A 21,955-nucleotide genomic window follows, 5' to 3' on the forward strand; every position below is an offset into this window, starting at 1 on the left:
TGAATAGTGCTGAGTCAGACTTTACTTTGCTGAGAAATATTGTGCCATTTTAATATGGTGATATCTGATGGACTGAGATCTATTCACAGTGAATACTGCAGTATTTTTTTTTTAAATTAACATGTATGGAAGTGAAGCTGGAACGATGGGATACATGTATAGATGTGGTGTGTGTGTGTGTGGGGGTGGGGGGTGTGCGTGTGTGTGTGTGTCTGTGTCTGTGTGCGTGTGTGTGAACAGCTTATTGAATGACATTTTTCTAGATCAGGTCAGAGCTGTGATTCCCTCAATTTCTTTGTTGGTATTTTCACAAAGATGAAATTTTTTCCATTGTATAAATTCTTTTAATAAGCCAGATATTAGATCTTGTTAATTTCTGGCAAATTACAGTTCAGCTGTTTTTTTTTTTTACATTTTCCTTTGGCTAAAACACTTGCTTTTACAACAACCCATTTGTAGAGTCTGAAAACCAATCAGCATTCTTCCTCTCAGTCAGTTTGGTTAGCAAGAAACTGAATACAATCAAAACCTATTGGTAATCTGATCTATTGAAATAGTTTTCATAGGGATATGGCAGAAAAGTACAAATAATTCCAACTGTCTTCCAACTCCAAAGTTTTCTAGCTCAACAAATTAAACAGTGAAATTTTAAGGCAAAAAGAAAAAAAATAGATGCCTTGTATTGCATAATGTACATGTGAAGTGCATTTCAGACAATTCCAGACCGGACCCCAGCTGTTCTCTTTATTTGATCTCTAAGCAAGTGTAGTTCCTCTAGACCATTTCCGTTTGTTACAACATCCCACTTCCCCATCTTTGTGAGGGTAATTGCATTGAAAAAGCACCATCACACTATTCTCTATATCCCCATCTCCAAGAAGCACTTTAGAGGAGTTCTTAATCCTCCTAAACCTTAGAAAGGATTTGCTGGTTGGAGGAATTCTGACTGCTTTTCTTATCAGATAGTGTCAGCAAAGTTTGAGGCTTTGAACTAGTTCCTTTGAATGGACCTGCAGGCTGCACCCGTTCAGCTCGAAATAAAGGTTCTGGTCCTTGAACACATCACCAACGGGCAAGAGATTTATCCAAAGTCAAAAGAAAAAGTAATTCACTTCCTATTTATCACTTTATATGTTGACTAAGACATAGATGTACACAGTTTGTAGGTATGGGAAAAAAAGTATTTTTCCTCCTACAGATATGTGACACTTAAATATCATCCGTTAACGAACAGCGAATGGTCCTTTCCGCTCTTCACCATTGCCTTCTTTTGCAGAATCTTCTTTTGAAGTTTAAGGTTAACAGCTCTGTAATAAATACTCCAAAAACATGAAGATTTGTAACAATTTGCAGCTGCGTAAGACATTGATATGGTGACAAAGAAATAGAATGCAGTGTTAGAAAAAAGAGGAAGCATCCAACTTACACTCAAGCATCCAGTATTAAAAAAAACAAAGATAAAAGTGACATGGCCTTCTGTTGGTATTCCTTCATTTACCCAGCATTTCTTACACCTCAGGATGCTTAAGTTGCTGTTATTGCTTTCCACATAACTGCTTTTCTTATCCGAGTTAAAAAAGAAAAAGGGAATGTGGGGCAATTAACCTAAATTACAACAGCTCCACCTGCATCTACCTTCCAATCTGTTGAGAAAATAAGATTCATAACTGGTGATTTGCAGCTTGCGAGATTTCAGCTTCACAAAGCTGTACAAAATTTTAATCTGCCTTCTTTCTTTTTTTTTGCCTCGATGTGTGTGAGCATGAACTAATCTGTCTGATCTGGTTGTGTGTGTAAATTTAGATGTTTTTGAAGCTAGACGTTTGAGCGTGTTATTTTTGCCCTTGCCCTTGCTGCCACATTACGCATCTATCTTTTAACGATCTACAAGGTTCCACATTACTTATAAAAATGCATAAACCTTTAATTTACAAGTAGTTTTTCCACCAGGTACTCTAGATGTCTGTGCAATATCAGTCACTAACGATTTTCACGCTTTCTAAAATAACAATACACGATTGTCCATAGTAAGAGTAAGGCCAACTTTAACTCTGTCTTCCTTTCTGTTCCTTCAGGATCTCGCCCCAGGTTGGAGGATGCTGCTCCGCGGATCATCGAGCATCCGTCCGATTTGATCGTGTCCAAGGGAGAACCGGCGACCCTTAATTGCAAGGCCGAGGGGCGGCCCACGCCCACCGTGGAGTGGTACAAAGACGGCGAGCGGGTGGAGACGGATCGAGAGGACCCTCGCTCCCACCGCATGCTGCTGCCCAGCGGCTCGCTCTTCTTCCTGCGAATCGTCCATGGGCGGCGGAGCAAACCGGACGAAGGCATCTACGTCTGCGTGGCGCGCAACTACCTGGGCGAGGCCGTTAGCCGCAACGCGTCGCTGGAGGTGGCGAGTGAGTGATGTCTGAGCTCAACTGCTACGTCAGGGAAAGAAAGAGAGTCACAAAAGTGGTGTGAAGGATGATTATCAAGTATTGCGACTGAAAATCAAACATATGGGGGTGTGTCACGCTTTAACAGCTTCCCTGAAATGCAGAACTGTAGAGAGAATCAGCCAGAGTAAGGATGAAGAGTGAAGTGTGAAAGGAGGCTTGTGTGTAGGTGAGATAAGGTGTTGGAGGCCTCAAAGTGCCTGTTCGTATAACAGGTGTCAAATATCCGGAGGCTCCTGTTATGAGACGGGATTTAAATCCCAGATAGAGTTCACTGGTAATAACGTTAGCCACGCTGGGAGAGTCAGGAAGAGCAGACATCGCTTCAAAGGACTCCACTGTTACTCCTTTGTTTTATTTGTATTACATGTCCACCCACTAGGGGCACTGTTATGCCAGGAGCATATGTAATGGGTTTGTGTTCTTCTTCGTTNAAACCATACACACATTTTTTCAGTTTCCAAAGCACACCTGTGCTATTAGCCTCTCGAGGAGGCTTGATGAAAATGTCTCTGGACAGTTGCATTCCTTGTAAAAAGGCAGATTTAATGTCCATAGAGTGAAGTTCCCATTGTTTTTGACATACAACTGCCACCAAGAGTCTCAGTGACTCCGAGGCACAGGTTGGAGAGTCCTTTTGTAGGTCAGAAACCTTTAGCTCCTCAAATCCTCGTGCAACAAGTCTTGCTTTTGGCATTATTCCATTTTCAGTCTCTTTCAGCCTCACTCGGCTCAGTTAACTTGAAACACAGACCTCGACCTTGATGTCAGATCTCCTGGCAGCTTCCACCCTGAACCCCCCGCTCTCCCCTCTGACACCACGTCCTATCTTTACCCGCTCCACAGAGCCCGGCCTGCTGTCACGCCGCGGCCGGGCCTCCGCGCCCGCTCCTGTTAATGTGGATGGATGACAGCCAGTTCAAGAGAGGGAGATAGCGGTTGTCGCCACTGGACAGGAAGGCTGGGAAACTGTCTTGCAGGGAGAGGACGAGGGGCAGCTGGCAGCTTCCCACCACCAGATCCCATTTTCTTAAAATACAACAAACTTCTGTCAGATTCTGACTCTGCGTGACTCCTCAGGATTTTTTCTCCAAAGCCAGGCTGCTCGTGAACATTTCCAATTAAAAGTGGGGTATTATGTATTTTCCAGTTATAATCCAGTTACTTTAGCTTTTTTTTTTTTTTTTGCTGAAATCAGATTGGTGTGTGTGTGTGTGGTTGATCGTACTACTGATTAAATACTATGTGAGGGGTTTATGTCCTCAAAGTGACGCACATGCGCAGAAGAAGAATGTGGGCGTCACAAAGCAGCTCTCCGTTTACGGAAGTCATAATGGACGCTGGCGTCTAGGGATCCATTGTAAAGTTATTCAACAATGGGAGCTGACAGGATTGATCATCCTGTTAAAAAGAAAGCACAATTAATAGTAAAGATCTTTTTTGGAGCACTGACAGTAACTTCTGTAGAGACGTCTGTTTGGATGCGTAGTCGGATCCAGGAGCGGTGGGATTGAGATATGAGGTATTTTAGAGTTTACACCAGAATTTTGGGCCAAAACGATTTGCTTGGTGGGCATGTTGGGTTTCTGTGGCGTGTTTAATGACCCTACAGTGCATAGAGCGCAGAGAAAATCAAACCAGAATGCACAGTATACAGTTGTGTTACTCTACTTATTATAGTCTAAATAGAGGAGGAGCAAGTTTACCTTGTTAAGGTCAGAAAGTAAGATGTAGAGATTAATTAGACTCTAACAAGTACAGCGCATTGCGCAATAAATGTGCAAATGTGGCCCCACCCTGCTCTGCACAACCTAGATGATAATTTGCACCTGACTCATCCTGCATTTACAACAAGCGACAAAATGGAGCTGGAGGATGTTAAACACAAGCTAAGACGAGAGAAGTTACACTTCTAACTCAAATTACGGGAGAAAAACAAAAGCAGTAAAATCTCAATTACACTAATATGTTATGTTATATGTTATGAGACACAATTCTTTTTCAATTTCTTCATAAGTCCATATTTATCATTTTCAGCAGTTTAGAAGATTTTTTGGAGTGTTTGGATGGGGGCTGAAAAGATCAGAGTTGATTTTGGGTTGCATTCCCTTGCTGAGTGAATTTAGCCTAAGTAGGTAAAATGCTATATATATAAAAAATAACTTAACAAAAATTTGAGTCCACTTCATCTGATGCCTTGAAATTGACCTCTGTCTCTTTAAGATCCTCCTATACTTTTCTACACCCTTTAGCAAGTCAACACTACAATGCTTCTTCTCCTTTAAGCTGTTTAACAACGATCTTAGTTGTGAAACCTCAGACTGCTGCCAATGATTTTATGACAAGGCATCCATTTTCCTGAAAGGCTTCAACCCTGCTGTTGCACCCAAGCCCAACTCTACCTGCCTTCGAAGAAAAACAGTCGATGAATCATTCTTCATCTTCCAAAAATATCGTGGATGTGCGAAGCGTGTCCATCACCTACACCTCCCCCTCTAACTGCACGAAGACGTACTTTTCACTTCGTAGGAACATCACCTGTGGTGGAGTAGGTGGAGGTGTTGAGAGTCACTTTTCAGAATGAGCGACAGATATCTTTCAGTCTGTGGATACCCCGGAAATGATAAAAAAAATCCTTTTGGCTCCAGATTTTTGACAATGTACCATGCTTATGGTTTCTTTGAGTACACTTTCTGTTTTTCCTTCAGTAGCAAATATTGTGCGTTGTTGATGGCTGCCTCACAGCTTTACGCCGACATTGACAGAATCGCTAAAGGTTTCTCAGTGTCGAACTTTTCTTCTTAATGATCCGGCTACGGCATTCTGTTACACAGGTTGACACACAAAACTGTTTCTCCCACAGATGTGTGTGTGGAATTTATGGTACAGTGCCAAGTACACAGTCTGCACAAAACCTAAATTGGTTATCAGGCGGCAATACGCCTGATATGCTGCTCAGATCCAGCAAGGCAACTGCTATGCTCAGCCAGGTGACTGATGAAAGTCTACCAGGGTTGTTTTAATGACTAAAAGTAATGAATAAAGTCTGCAAATCTATTTATTATTTGTTCAAAATTTATCTGAGCATTATTCGCTGGCTTAGTAAACCTTGGTTGTACTGACAGATTCTCTTTTGCATCCTGAAAAGTGAATCCCCACATTTAGAAAATTTATGCTATCTTTCATTTCTACTGAGAAGTTGGAATGTCAATTTTTTTGGTCAAAAAAATCAACTGGAATAGCCCCTGAAGTTTGAGTAAGTGTGTAATTGTCCTGGTAGAAACAAATAGGAGCCATGAAATACTCCACCTCATTTGCTTTTGCTACTCCTCTTTACGTAAATTTCTTCCTAGCCATACGGTTAAAGAGACAATAGAGTTGGGGTAATGACCCCTTGCCCCATTATAATCAATGGAAAAGATGGTTTGAACCTCTTTTCTCTTATGTTCTGCCGTCTTGCTCTGCATCCGTAAAGCCTCATTTTCAACTCCTCTGGGATTTGAGGTTGAAGTTCAGGTATTATCTGAGCCTTTGAGATGCTAATCAGCTGCTCCCTGTTGTTAAAAAGATGCCTTGTTGCTAGGCATCATAACAACTGTGCGAAATTTAAAAAGTAAGAGGACAATTCCTTCTAGCTGCGCAGCATCCAAAACTGGAGGAACTAATTATCCAAACATGCAACGACTCAACCACAAAAAAAAGAAACATGACATAACAGAGCTACTCCAATATGCTGCCATCATGACGGCGTGATTCTAACACCTTATAGTAGGATAAAATGCTGTCTTTATGTTAATTTCTTTGTCATCATTTTTAAGCTTATGTATTCCATAAAGTTTGTTTCACACTCACAAATAGAGTACAGTAGATGTAATAGCCTGCAGTGCCCTGGCTGCACCAGGATGTGACATTTAGAGTGCTAGCTTGGTTTTTAATGTCTTCTTCTCTGACGTTTTCATTTCATAGGCTACTCGAGCCTATGAAATGATGGCTCATAAATATTCATCCAGATATGCGAGGAGAAAAGGAGATTTCACCGTGTGGGGAGTTGGGGGCTGGGGGGGGTTCAAGCATTTTCAATTTAACTGAGTGGAAAAACCTTTAAGGGCTGCTGGTTCATCCAGAAATCCAGCACACCTCCAGGGTTCTTTATGGGGGTTTTGGGGGGGAGGAGGTGAGAAACGGGAACAATCAGGCCCCGAGGGTCAGAATCGCAGCTGTTTTCAAGAATTTCAGACATTAACAGGTGAAGGTGGGTGCATGCCGAGTCCGGTCCAACTTTCTCACCCACAGTAATCCTGAAGAGTGAAGGAAGCAGCTGAACATCACTGTCACCAGCTAGATCCTCCTATCTCATTCTGCTGCCCTCTCTCTCTCAAATACTTACATGTACACACCCACCCACGCGCACACACACACACACACGCGCACACACACACACACCACACGATGGCTGAAGCCCTTGCAGTAAAAACTGATTTCAGGGTTGATGGATTTGAATTTGAGTGAAGGACTTAGGGAGTTAGAAAGAATTTATGGTGGAAGGACAGCAGGTTGGGTGCATCTGATCAAATGGATAAGGTGACCACAGACACACTCACATTTACGTGAGTCCTCCCTCCCCCTCCATACTCCTCTCTCTGCGTCCCATCCTGGAGCTGCCCTCTGTCCCTGTTATTAAGTGTAGAGTTGTGTAGACATATGGGCTGTGATGGGAGCTCTGCGGGGCATGCTGTCCTACACAGCCAGATGCAGCCGCACTGCTCTGTGCCCTTCCAGCTAAGTATCTACTCACCTGCAATCAGTCTCTGTTTACACCGACATCGCTGCAGTACAAGTAAGGTCAGTGTGGCTGTGCAACCAGCAGACAGAAAATGACTTCAGGTTGTCACACTGAATGGGTGTCTTAATGCCCTGCCATGGAATAAACATTTACTGTAAGGGCAGTAACAGCTCTGCTTGTGAGAAGAGGGCCATAAACTGAGGGAAACATTTGCATAAACTAATTAGTTCCTAAGTCAGAGTCTCAAGGGCTCCTCGTGGTTGGGCAGAATTGCTGAAATCCGTTGTCGTTGCCGTAGTTGTGTGATGAAAACTGGCGGCGCCTTGTTCTCAAAACCTTGAAATGGTCATTGCCCTCTGCCATTATTGCTGCGTTCACTATGCTGCCGTAAACCACACATATGACAAAACACAATGACGTGTACTGCAGCAGGAGGGGTTTCACAGGAGCTCTGCTCAGTGCCTTTTGTGGACCTCGAAGGTTGTGTGCAAAAACAAACAAATCTCCACAACCACTTGACTTCGACAGTTCAACTTTGTTCTGACCATGTTGGTTCCTTAACTCTGTTAATCAGTTGGGTTATTGTCAGACATCCAGTTGGTATCGCTTTGCTTTATAACCCATTAGAGATGTTTTTTTAAAGTTTGATAATATAAAGCCTCATTTCCACTGAGCGGTAGTGCAGTCAGTGCCATTTGTGACACAATTGTGTCTGTTACCATTGTAAAAGCATCCCATACAACCAACCCATACCACACCATTCCTGGGCCCCCTTCAGTGTAGGTCCATAGGACTATGCAGTTAGGATGGAGCTACTTGTGTCACACAACGTAGTCCACTAACTGTGGGGAGACAAAAACATCTCTGAGACATACCAATGGTTTACAGTTGTTGTTGTATGACACCATGTTGGGCTTTTGAGTTTTAAAATAGCGTGACATACCACTAGTGGAAGCGAAGCATACCTACCCACGAGTAGTCATCATCCACAGAAGACAGTTTGGAGATTGGTGAGGGATTTATAACAGACCAGACATTTCAACCCAGTGGGTGTCAAACTTTCCTGGTCCTAACCTCTTTTTATAGTAGCAAGGTTTTGCTGGCACAAGACCTGACTCACAGTCCCTGCTCTAATTTATCCCTACTGGGTTCTGTTGCGTTGTGGTTCAGGCACTCTGGTTCTTTCATATTAAACTGGCTTCTTCCTGTTTTAATGGCCCTTTGCTTGTGTGCTGGTGTGCATTCATGTAGAAAAGGGAATTTTCATCCACAAACTGTGCCTCACGGGACTACCCGAAGCATAACTGCCATGTTTCAGTGGGGTGACACTTTTGTCAGGGTCCTGTGCAGTGTTAATTTTTCTCCACATGTAGCATATTACATCAGACCCATAAAATTCAATATTTGGTCTGAGTGAGCAGATAATCATCTTCCACCTTTACAATGTCACCTTCATAGCTTGTGGCCAACCAGACAGGTATTTTTAGGACTTTCTGTTTTTTAACACTCTCCTATAAAAGTCAGATTTATTTAAATGTCTGTCCTTTCAACAGATTTTGTCTGCTTTTCTTATTCGTGATATTCCTTTCTGGCCTGTCGGTTTAGGTGGATCTCCACGTTTTTGTAGGTCTGCATTGCAGTGATATAGTAGGTCGTGCTCTTTCCATTTTGGGATGATGGATTGTATAGGTTTGAACCTAACCCTGCTCTAAATTTCTCCACAACTTCCTCCCTGGCCTCTGCTGTGTTCCTTTATCTTCCAAAAGCTGTTTGGTCTTTAATGTTCTTTATCAGCTCTCGGAGGCAGAATGTCATACTTCATTATTCCTCCACTTCATAATTACTGACCCCTTTCAACTGTGTCACCTAATCATTTTGAGGTGCCATAAAGTGAGAGGCAGGAATATTGACCGGAGCAACTGCCATTGTTTTTCCAAGTTATTTTTACCAGCATAGCCATGGCTTTACTTGTTCAAGTCGAGCTAATTTGTCTATGGACGTAGAACACATAGTTGGGGTTCATAGACAGCAGTATTTACAAAAGTTGGAGATAGCTAGCTTAGAAAACAACCTACACATTCTCCCTCATGACGTGTTTGTTGATTTGATGAACTCGCTGGCTTTGTTTGAATTCACGCCACATTATTTATACCACTATGTTGGAATTGGCTTTCCCCTTAAATTGGAGCAGATTTAAATGCTTAAAAAAATCTAAATGCTTGCCAGTTTTTTTGTACGTTAGGCTACATGATGGTGGGGCATTTTCTCCATGGTTACTAATGATTGAATGATTAGCTTTTCTATAATGCAATATTTGATTGAATGTTACTAAGCGTGCTTATTTATGAAATATATGAACGTTACTCTTACCTTGTGGAAAGTGAAAATCCACAAATACACCCTATGGCTGTTCTTGCAGTGACATCAACTAAATACAAGTTATATTAGGTGACCAACTGTTTGTTTTTAATCAAGATTTATAGGAGTTAACGCATACATAAGTTATTTGACATTCGTTATGAAGGGGTGGGCTACTTTCTCAAGAATGTGACGTCACATGACGATACCATGTGCTGAATGAGAGAAACAGCGCTTCAATTCTTTAGACAGTATTTCTCTCCACATTTTCAGGTCCCTCTTGAAAATGAGATCTGGATCTCAACGGGGTTTACCTGGTTAAATAAAGGAAAAAAAAAAGAATACAGTGTCGGAACTGTTGTGGCACATATTTGAAAATAACTTAGAAAAGGATCCGATGTGTGTTCATGCTTCACTAATGGGATTGCAGGTCCAGGCCTCGTCACAGAGCGAACTGGTGGTCATTTTGAAAGGAGGGGGATCAGATGGCTGGAGTGAGACTGTGGGCTTCTGGCTCATCCCCCTCTGGGTGATCCGGCCGTCTGCTGGTCATCGAGCCAGACACACCGGCCAACCTTCCTCCAGAGGATATCCATGAATTAATTAGACCATACAAAAGGCAAGTGTTACTAGTGACCACCATGTGTGTGTGTGTGGGTGTGGGTGTGTGTGTGTGTTGATCTCATAAAGAGGTTTCTGAGACAAAAGCTGTGGGATGGTTGGGGGAAGGGGTTACAGTTTTGGGAGGGAGAGAGGTTAACAACAGGTGGTGTGAGGAAGAGCATAAATGTTCTCCCCCTCTTTAATGACAGTGTAGAGCAGGGGCCACGGGGCCATCGAGAGAACAATGAAGGGCCCTTGGTCCAACTGTCGTGTCCAATCATGCTCCATTATCGCCCTGTGTGGCTGATCGCAGCACACAGCACCCGCTAATATTTAACTCTGAGCTGCGCACTGTATTGAGATTTGCTTAGACTTACAGTATGTTCACACTCGGTTTTGTTTAAAGAATTTAAAGAATAACAACAATGAATGTCCAATCTACAATAGATTCATGTTAAATAACTAATAATATTATTGAAAAGTTCATTTATTCTAGCAACTCGATTCACTAAATTAAACACATAGATTCAATCTCACACAGACTGATGTTTTCACCCCTTTATTTCAGTTTTGTATGATGCTTTTCTACTTGTAGTTAATTTAAATATTTAGATTAGAAAATTACATCAGACCAATAAAAAAATTACAGGAATGTGGGCTTAATGAAAAGTATGCTTAAAATGTGGCAGAGAAACACAGATTCTCATTTACTGAACATGGCCGTAGTTACCAATGGATACTTAAAGATGTAGTTTGCTAATGTGAAGTATGTTATAATTAACCCCAAACTTTAATTTTCAACTGCAGATAGATAAAGTAAAATTAAAAAAGAAATTTTGATATTTAATCCAGACAGACATGTCCAAAGGAAACATGGACCACACACAGAGCAGCAGGAGCATTGCCTTGTCCCATTCTGTTAATGGTTCACAGAGCCTGTGTTTGGGTCTCAGTTACCCCCTCTTCCCACACAGACGGCCTGTTGCAAGCATTTTTAGAGGAAGTCTCAAGTATTTTGGATTTTAGCTATTCACGGGCAACTGTGGTCTCTAACCCATGCAGGTGTGATGTCTGCTCTGGTCATAACGTAACGAATTATTGAACACTCCCAGCAGGAAGGCGAAAAAGTAATATTCTGAAAGCTATTCTTATATCTTCCTATGTTAATTAGAGGGTCCACTGTAATCTGTTTCAATGAGTTTTGGATGCAACTAGGGCTGGCCAATAAAATAATAACAATATAAATCGTGATAGATACGTGATCAATGTCAGTAGAATTTACGTCTGACAAAGTTTTGACAATTTTACTGAACTCCGATTCAGAACTGCATGGAGTTCTGGGAGATGTAGGCACAGGAAAGGCGTTAGCTGCTCATCCTCTCACGGCCCAGTTAAGAAACAAATTCATTCAAACTTTGGTAAGCCAGCCACAAAATGTTGAGTAACATGTGCAGCAGCATTTTCACGTTGCCCCAACTCCACTCCTCAGAGATCTGCGCGTACTCGAGGCGGAATCAGTGTGAGCTCAAATCAAATGTCCGCCAGACGCTTCTGAATTCTGAATAAGGGTCCAGTTTTACAAATGTGTGCACATACGTGTATGCAAAACCGAGCTGGTAGTGTTGAGAGTCAGTGAAATTGGTCACAAGGATGCATAACTTGTCTGCTGCTCAGGTTGGGCGGTTAACCACGTTACTTTTCCACCCTGTTGGAAAAGAAACATGGCTAAGCGCCCAACATCAAGCTTGCCAGCATCCTTTGGGATTATGGAAGCTGAAGGAATTTATCAGAAGAAATGTAGGCAACTTGACTATGAAATCTCAATTGCGTGCCTTCAGTGTGCTGAATACACACAGTAAGCTCGAGTAGTTTCACATTTTGCCACCGTGCCCCATTACTGCTGAAAAATAAAAAAAGATTGAGGTGGAACAAACAATAAAAGGATAAAATGAGTACAACAGCTCAGGAGGAAATTTTAGCTAAAAGAGTAAAGGTCACGTCAGTAGTTTGGCAGTATTCTAGATATGTAAAACTAGTCACTAATAGTCTTTGTTGACTGATATGAAGTGCTTATGTCATTATACGTTTTCCAGCCCTCGATCTGGCACAACAGAAGTGAGAGTAGATTGAAAGAAATATGGCTGTGCTGAGATGCGAAGGCACCACATGTACCACTTCGGTACGGAGGTTACAGTAATAAACCAATCCATTAGTTCATCACCTATAACATGAACCAGGATCCATCTGGGGAGTTTCATGTCATCCGTGACAGACAGCAAGCCTAAGAGGCCAACGCAATCAATAACCGGCTCATGGAAATCAATTGGAGGCAATCTGAGTATTATTACAACACGGGGGGAGACGGGGGGCGGGGGGAGCATCCAGCAACTGGTTCCAGTATGTTGTTAAAATGCAGGAAGGTCAGCGTACAAATGAATGTCAAGTCTTAACAATCAGAATCAGTGTGTCAGGCTGTTTGGGCTGCATATTGAATTGTAATTGGAGCAAATTATTCTTCCCAATAAGCAGCCTATGGTGATTATTATTTAAATGTCAGCTGTGCGTGGAATAGCTGTAGGCTTTTATTTCTGCAAACTGGACGGCTTGTTCATACCACTGCTGGCTGAATGTGCTCCAAGCTTCGGTTCTAATTTTAAAATCCTTCACCAGGTGATCGGAATGCACATTCCTGGCTTTATTAAATCCATTTTAAGTCTTATTTATATCACTGGACAGTTTTCACTTCCTGTTTGGATAAGTCATAAAGTGGTGGGACTCTGAACGTGACTCTGTTTTTTTTTTTGTTTGTTTGTTTGTTTTACTGCTTATGAATCTTACATACAGGAAAAATTTCAATAAAGGATAATAAAAATGAAACTAAATTTGCATTTTAGTGCCGTTTCAGCTCTTGCATAATAGAGTAAAAAAAAAGGGTTCAATATATATATTTTTTTCTTTTATTAAATAATAAAATGTTTGTTTCGTTGACGTCCCAGCGGCCGAGGGGCAAATTAGCTCCGACTTGACGGACGCAGTGTGTCTCCGCATATCAATAAGGAGCTTATATTCATCCTTTCTATACTGAGAGGTGTTTGCTGTTGGCTTTATGAGCACCGTCTTTTCAAACAGCCAGATCCACTGAGCCCGGCGTCAGCCTTGTCTTAAAAAATCTACACACAGATGAGCATCTTTCATGGAGCCACGGATCTTCCCTCCTCGGAGCATTGTTAGGAGGAACTAATTACTTCTGACAGAGAACACCCCATCATACAGCCAGCAGCAGTTCTTTTTTTAGTGGCTCTTTGCTCAGCAATCCACCACCACTATTGACATGCCGTCTAAAATACCCGGCGTTGTGTTAGGAGTTCTTGTTCCGTGATCATTTAAGTGATTTTCTTCATCTGTACATGCATTAGAAGTACACCAGCTGGAGTTTTGTCTTTGTAGAGCTTTAAATGCAAATGCTGATTTATAACCCGTTCTGTGTTCTGCAGTATAGGAAGATGTAAGAATAGCGTTCAGAATATTACTTTTTTTAGTCTTCCTGCTGAGAGTGTTCATTACCACGTTATGTTATGAGCAGAGAAGTTGTACCTGTGCGAAGGCGCAAAACAAATGCAAAATCATTACAGAGTTGATGTTTTTAACTCTTTCGCATCTCCTGTTAGTAATTAGCACATTATTATAGCTAGCGTGACTAAAATAGGAGTGTGTATTCCTTACAGAACTTAGACATGAACTCAGAAATGTCCAAATGATCATCAGCATCTTTAAACCCAGAATGGTTCATGATGGACAAACTTTAAAGCTACTAGTGGGACTCGATTAAGATGTTTCAAATAGTTAATTCAATTAATTAATCGCAAAATGAGCAACAGTTTGAGATAGATTATTGATTTAATAGACATATAAGCTCAACATCAAACACGTTTATTGTTTTTAATCTGTTATCAACCATCAGATTGGTGCTATTACTCCCATTCAGCTTTCAAGTGTTTCTGGAATCCCTGATCATTCATCAAACTTCTTTGAACAAATTCTGCTTTAGAAACGTGAACTATGGACGATATCTGTTCTGCTGCAACATGTTTAGCATCGAGATGCTACTTTAGAATCGAACAGCTTCACTGTCAGACCAACTCATTTTCGTGCAACTTGAACACGATGAAAGTGTTTCCCATTTCCCCTTCTGATTGTTTTTTTGAAGCAAAATCACCACAGCGGGCCAAGAGAAGCAGCTTTTTCACCCACCGCCGTTATTTCTGGATGTTGCTTTTTGCGTCAGATTCACAGGCATAGCGGAAGCAAAGTCCAAAGTTCTGGCTCATTATCCTTTGGACGCAGAATAGCTTGTGTCCGAAATAATCTGACTGGCTGATGGAGAAGCAGGCAGCTCTAGGTTAGGCTCTGAACATCTTTGTTCACTTTTCTCACAGTTTGTCAGCCTGACTGGTAACAGCTGCAAGACTTTTCCAAAGGCAGTTTCTGACTCGAAGTTGACCGTTGCAACTTTTTTAATAGAGCAAAGCATTCACCTGTGAATATTTGGTGTGGTCCAGTTGTATTATCCAGCGCTTTTTTGTGCTAAAAGAGGCATTTCAGGTGGATTTTGCCACATTTGACCTGCCTCCAAATTGTAGGTAGGAGGGTGAACAACTGTGTGAAATCATTATTGATTTCTGCTCCCATGTATTTGCACAAGATTCATTTCTTGTAAAGATGCACTCCCACTTTTGAATTAAAAAACGTCCGCAACGGGGGCTTAAGTCATTCGAGTGGAGCTAAATGGATTTCTGCTCCAGGATCCATCTGTTTTTGAAGTTTGTTGATCGGGGTGGAAAATTGGAAATGTTGCTCTTCTCCCTCTCTCTCTCTCTATAGCTTCACTGTTTCTCTCCTTCACCGAATGCAGCTGTTTCACCCTTTAAAGTGATTCTTAAATTTCACTATTTAACACAGTCATTGATTTTATTTTTGCCCCTCCCCCACTCCCTAAGCTAAAGCCCTCCCATGTTTTCATTTTACCTTCAGCCTATCTACGGTTTTCTGATCAGGCATCTCACACTTGACCAAAATAAGGTAGAAAGTATTTTGGCTCCTCATTTCACTGTCTGCCTCCAATATGATGACAAATTTGGATTTCTTTATTTTTGTTTTTTGTTTTTTTACATATGACCACCTGCCTTGTCGGTCATAACTTGTTGTAGCAGACAGAGACAGCTGACAGGAGGTCAGCTGACGCAGAGAAACTGGCTTGTCTCCACACAAAAAGACGCTGATGTCGGAGGGACGCTTCACCTTCTTCACCTCCCCGGCAGTGCAACACTGCAGGAAAAGTGGACAAGGTTAGAGAGTGAGCAGTGAAAGTGCTGCTAATGCATAAAAATAACAGGACTCCGTGTGAGTGGGAACTTTAGTGGAGCCGGTGGAGGCGACTCTGTGGCATTAAACAGGTGCAGTTTAAAAGGACGGCGGTGTAATTCAGAGAGAACGGAGGCAGGGGTCTCTCTGGTCTCAGGCTTGTTCTGTGGCAAGTCAAGCCTACAACTGTCACAAGTTTTGAAAAAGGAAAAGAAGCAACGCTCCTCTGACCATTTCTCTTCAATAGACACAGGAGAATCGGACTTGGACTGCATGACTTCTAATAGAACCACAACAGCAATACAACAAACATGCTCATTAAAATATATTTTTTCAGCATCATACTTCATGACATGCACATATAATGTGGGTTTTCCCACCTCCTTTAGTTTGCCTATGCCAGAGATGTTTCCAAGTCAGTTTTTTCACGTCAAGTCTCAAACCTCAAACAACTAAAATAAACATTTCTAAAAAAAAAAAAAAAAAAATCATGCCATCTAGTCTGGCTGCAATTCTACATTACTGGAATCTTGTGCTAGTTGTCCTCCGACCTGGCTTCTTAAAAAAATTAACTTGTATCTTTTGAAACTCTTAAGAGCTGAAAAATAAAGCTCATTTTCTGCATGAATCAAAGAATGTTGCATTTATAACACCTGATAGTCTCTCTGCTCATTTTTTCTGATTTGGAGGCTTTTCTTCTCCTAACTGTAAAACATTCATTCATTTTTTCCATTCCTTCTGACTGATTGTGAGACACTTTGTAAAGCAAAATGAGCAAAAGGTTCTGATATTAGACATACAATGCTGGCAGAGACTTCTGCAGGACCAGCATTCAGCTTCTATGCACCACAAATCTGGAACAAACTTCCAGAAAACTGCAAAACAGCTGAAACACTGAGTTCCCTTAAATCAAGGCTTAAAACCCACCTGTTTAGAGTTGCCCTTGATGAGTAGTAAGTGAAACATCGATCAACATATCTGATGTGTATTTTCTAGATAGTTTTGATGACAGCTGACAAAATGCAACATTTATTGCTTCATAAGTGATGACTGTGTGACGTTTTTATGACGTGAAGCACTGCGAACTGCCTCGTTCCTGAAACTCGCTGTCCAAATAAACTTGACTTGACAAAGTATCACAAGAGGTGGACAATTTGAAGACCAGAGCCTATAGAAATGTAAACCTTTTTGTAAACCAGACATATTTAGCAATATGGAACTGAAAACCCCGTTACAACAACAGCAATAGGTCTTTTGTTCATAGCTGATTTCTATTGTACACTAGATGTTCTTATTTTCTTTGTGCCATGAGAGCAATTTTGCTTGCTTTCCTTTTGGCCTCGGTGACGTTGTTGTTCCCAAGCCAACAGAAATCCCCCTGGTAGTATTTCACTTGAATTGCCTTATTGTTAAAGTGGAATTCTTGGAGGTGGTCGCTGCCACCGTCCTACTATAGCGGTCAATCATTAAAGCCCACTGGGTGGGGGGGCGCCCATTGTTTAGAGACACCGCTGTCCATCCTGTCCGTTCCCCCCGAGGTCGAGTTTAAAAAAAAAAACAGTCTTCCTGCTTTTCCAGATGGGTGAACTACAGTAGGCCTGATCGGGGTGGAGGGTCGGCTGAGGGCAACAAGGGGCTGGCGAGTAGGGGGTGATAGGCCAGGGTGCTGGGCTTTATTTGTCTTACAATGGTGCTTCTGAGCAATGCTAAGTGACCCTGTTACCATGCTGTTGAAGGCTGCACGACATAAGCCATTACTAGATTAAAGTAATCCTGTTTTTGGGGGCCAGACAATTGCTTTATTAGCTGACCACACACAGGAGCTTCGGCCATCTCTGTAATGGCCTCGGGGTCTCACGGTGGTGCAGAGGATGGTGAAATTAAGGCTGTTGCATAAATTGCCTCTTCTTTGGCTTCTCTACCTATGTCCCTCACATATCATTTATCGTGATAAAATTGCTACCACAAGAAGGATTTGTTTTCACAATAAATTCCAATTAACGATGTTTAAAATGAACCAAAACTGAGCATATTGTCAGATTTGCTTTTTTTTTTTGTTTACTGTTTGGTCCACCATTTTTTTTCAATAGGAATATTTTAATGTAGTCATATTTTAAAATATGACCACATGCAGTTACTGTGTGCAGTTTAGTTTTACAAACACTTCTTTATGTGTAAACGTTTGCTAACTCCCAAAGAGGTGTGTTTTTCATGAGCAATGTCTGTTTGTGGATAGCTGTGCCCCTGTAAAAGAAGTAATAAAAAGCTTTTTAACGTCACTTTTATTATTATCACAACAGTCTTTAAGCCTTTAAGACTTTAAGCTCACATCGCACACCCTTAGTTCCTTATCACATGAGAGTTAACATATTGCTTTCTTTTCTGTCAAATTACGTGTTAAAATCTCGCCCCTTCTTGTTGGACCTTTTGTTCTTTCCCAGCTTGTTTTCTTTTTACAAATAACTGTCATTATAACACAGCTCCCCTGTTCTTTGTTTCTGAAGGCATCATTTACGTACATCTAAAATTCAAAATACACCTTACATTACTTATTGGTGCCTTTTTGCTGACATGTCACTATTGTTCAAAAGGACACGAGCTGTTTTTCTTTGCCGCCTTGTCGATCAAGCCTAAATAGCGTCGGCTTATCATTTATTCATCTTTTTTGAGAAATGGGAACCCACTCGAGCAGAATAAAATACTGTCAAATACGTTTAAACTTTCATGAGGAGCTTGGGTAAGACGAGATTACGAGGCACGTTTTCAGTTTTGCCGTTTGCAATCTATTGTCCGGGCGAAAGAAAATCGTGTTTTTTGGGGGAAGAGCTCCAAGAGATGCGGCGCCGCGTTCTCCAGAGATAAATGCTTGTTTACGTTTCAGAAGGAGGGCGAAAATAAAACATACGACAGGAGACAGAACAGACGATGCAGAATCGTCTCTTCCCTCCTCTTTCATCATCAAAAGAAACATGTTTGGACCGAATCCATGAAGAAATAAAGAGGTACCATCATTAAGCTGATAGATCTGACAGACTTCACCTTGGCTGGCGCGCTTTCTAACGTATCATTCTTCCTCGGAGGTCACAGGCCTGCACTCTGTATCATCTATTCAGATTAAGAAACCAAGGGCAAAGAAATAAATCACATCTAGCTCTTTTTGATAATGCGATTTTATTGATCCATGCTCAGAAAATGTTTTTTTTTTTTTTTTTTGTTTGTTTCTCCTCACTGCTTCCAGGGGTTTAGACGTCAGGGTCAGCCACGCAGCGGTTCACTTGCATCAGAAACAAATCATCATTTCGCTCAAGGACGTCTTAGCAGTCTGGACGTTTTGTGGCACTAATCCTGCTGCTGTTTTGAAGGACATGTCTCCCTTTACTCCAGTCTGTCCCACGGGTTCTTAAAACATCCTTCGAGCTCAGAGTCGCACTGTCGTCTCTCTAGCAGAATAGTGAATAGCAAAACCCTGCAGAGTTTGATTTGCAAGTTATTGGGGGTTGTGGGGATTTGTGCATGCCCCACTAGGAATTTCAGTATTAAAACATGTTAATAAACGATTTGCAGCAATTGGCCCCAAACTGGGTATTCAACCCAGGACTAAGCCACAAAGCAGCCCAAGAGCTGGATTTTTAAAATCTTCTCTTCTTTATCACTGCAGGTCAGTTGTCTTAAACTCTTGCTCTCCGTCTGAAACTTTGACTTCTCTCTACTTCAGAACACCTGACTCCAATATTAGCTTATTAGCAGAACACCATAGAGCTTCACTACATCATACGCTGCGTTTCCATTGACCATACAATTGCACAATTTGACATCTCGAGAATAAATTTGCTGAATGGAAACCTGCTAATTTCAAAGCAACTGTTGCTTTTCGCTAAAAACAGTGAGCTAGGTTTTTTTTTTAGCCATAAAAAAAAATAGGTTTATTTTGCATAACTGCAGTGGAAACGCCTATTTCTCATCACACTAGTCACATGATCAACAACCAGATGTCGCCACTGGCACAGACCACGAGAAAGAAAGAAGTAGTTGGAGGATCATTGCGTTTTTATTGCGTTTTTCCTTTTCAATGAAAAGCACCACAATTGCAAACCTCTCAGAATATTGACAACATTTTTTAGACAATTATAATGGAAACGCAGCAATAGTGAGGCAGTTTCACAATTTAATTCAAGTTTGTCGATCAAGGGACACATCTAAAAGTTGCAGTACTCTGTCCTTCGAGGAATGCAGGTTGAGACCCCTGCTGTAGGGTGATTGCACTTCAGTGATTTCATGATGCACACGCCATAGTAACTGTAGACGCTCTTTCAGAAATCTTACCTAATTTATCAGTCAGACATGGCAGAAGCACTGTCCAGTCTGAGAAACGAGGAAAGTTTTGTTTACATGCTGCTACATTTACTTTTAATGACTTACAGCCGACTGTCTTGGCCTTCTGTTGATGTCTGTGAGGGTCAGACGCCTCACTTTTTGACAAATGTGCAGCTCTGATTCCAAAACAGCGCAGAAAGTCAACACCATTGTTTACAACTCCTTCGTCTGTTCGCTGATTGACCAGGATGAAGTCGAGCTCAATGAACGAAAGCACCGAAGGGAGACAAGGAGAGCAGACTTGCGTAGGAAGGCAATGACCAGGATATGGAGACAAGTAAAGACTTCACGCTCTTTAAAACTTTAATCTGAGCAGCTTCAGAGTTGCAGTTTTGTGAAGTGGCTACAAATGACTGTACAACCTTGATAAACAGCGCGGTTGCCAACAGGATCATGTTTGGAGGACGGCTATTTGTCTCCTGGAGACAGTAGCTTACCGCCCAGGTTGTCTGATCATCCTCACTATCTCTGCTTTAGCATGCTTACTGTCTGTGTGCTTCATTATGACTGCTATGGATGCGCTGGCACGCATGAAGCACAGAGGACACCTCCTCAGGAACACAGGCTTAACTCTCTGCTGTTTGTGAGCCTCATGTGATGTCCCACTGAAGCAAACCCACAGTGGGACTCCAGTTTTCGTCTCTACCAAGTGTTACCCCCACCCAGCACCACCCTGTGCTCACTGCACCTCATTAATCCTAGCCATGCTGCTTGTTCTACCTCGCTGTGTGACAGGACGGTGTGCAGGGGTCAGACCTTATTAATGAGTGTTTAGGAACGCTTGGAAACCTTCACCTTCACATACATGATTTCTTTCAGCTTGGTAGTTTCTCGCTCTTTTATTATGTGTCTTCCAGGCACATATTGCCATTTTACAGCACAATCAATTAACTATGTTCATTTCATTTACTAGAAAAATGTCATATATGTCAAATATGACTTAAAGAAATTTGACTTTGTAATTTAACGTCTTGAAATTGGGCCACTGCTACCTTAAAAACTACTTTCTGAAACTCCGCCCTCAGGAAGTCATCACATCAACAATGTTTTTACCTGTGTTGCACTGAGAAGTAGGTCGTATAACAAGCTCAGCAGATGAGCAGTTCAACTAGGTGTTTGCTAACTCCAGCTGGCTAGTCTGAAGGAGTTGAGTGGGGGTGCCACGGGTGAGGACTCCTCGGTCAGGTGGAAGCTAGGAAACTGCAGCTCAGAGGAGGAGCTGCGACTCGAAGGCGGGGCTAGGTCCACCCAGGCGTTTTTCACAGTTGAATGGTTGCCACGGGAGATTAAAGAATTTCTCAAATATGCATTAAAGAATCAAGGCAATTCTCCAGGTATGTTTTTGGTTAGGGATTAACATTATAACATGATGTATAGCTCAAAAATGTTGATTTTTACATAATGCTCCCTCTTTAAGTCAATTTAAATTTGTGTGATGGTTTACGGAAAGTGGGAACAGCAGGATTTTATCGACTTACTGGAAACAGACATTTTTCTGATCTGTTATTCATGTTCACTAAAATAGACAAAAACCCGTTTTGCTGCTAAATTATTGAATAAATAGACTGTTGAGCTGAACAACAAAAAACATTTATTGATTTAATCTTATTTAGGTTATTCAACCATCAGCTTGATAAAAATTGCTATTATACCCGTCTAGTTTTCAAGTGTTTCAGAAACCCTTGATCATTCATGGAACTTTGATAAAAATCCTTCTTTAGAAATGTGGACTGTTTACTCTGACATTAGCATTGGGGACGTCTGCACTGCTGCAACATGTTTAGCATTGAGATGCTTTTGTAGGCTTGAATAGCTCTGCTAATAGACTGACTATTTTTAACACAAACATCTTGAACACATTCAACTATCAGCTCTGTTTTTTTTTGTTGAAAAATTAACCCCCATTGGTCCAAGAGAAGCAGCTTTGTCATCCATCACTGTTTTTTGTGGATGTTGTGCATCAGATATATGGGCATACCAGGAATGTGCAACATACAAAGGTTCCAGTCAGAACCATTGTATGCAAAATAATATA

General features: G+C 41.5%; 1 protein-coding gene across 4 annotated transcripts in view; it reads left to right on the forward strand.

Moving 5' to 3' along the window:
* Positions 1 to 21,955, forward strand: part of robo3 (roundabout, axon guidance receptor, homolog 3 (Drosophila)) — a 174,849-nt gene that overhangs the window by 100,073 nt on the left and 52,821 nt on the right. For all 4 annotated transcript variants that reach the window (XM_008428408.2, XM_008428409.2, XM_008428411.2 and 1 more), the window contains exon 2: positions 2,076 to 2,402. In XM_008428408.2, coding sequence (XP_008426630.1) covers positions 2,076 to 2,402 — 327 coding nt within the window. The remainder of the gene's footprint in view (positions 1 to 2,075; positions 2,403 to 21,955) is intronic.

Source organism: Poecilia reticulata, linkage group LG14, assembly GCF_000633615.1.
Source record: "Poecilia reticulata strain Guanapo linkage group LG14, Guppy_female_1.0+MT, whole genome shotgun sequence".
NCBI classification, from domain to species: domain Eukaryota; kingdom Metazoa; phylum Chordata; class Actinopteri; order Cyprinodontiformes; family Poeciliidae; genus Poecilia; species Poecilia reticulata.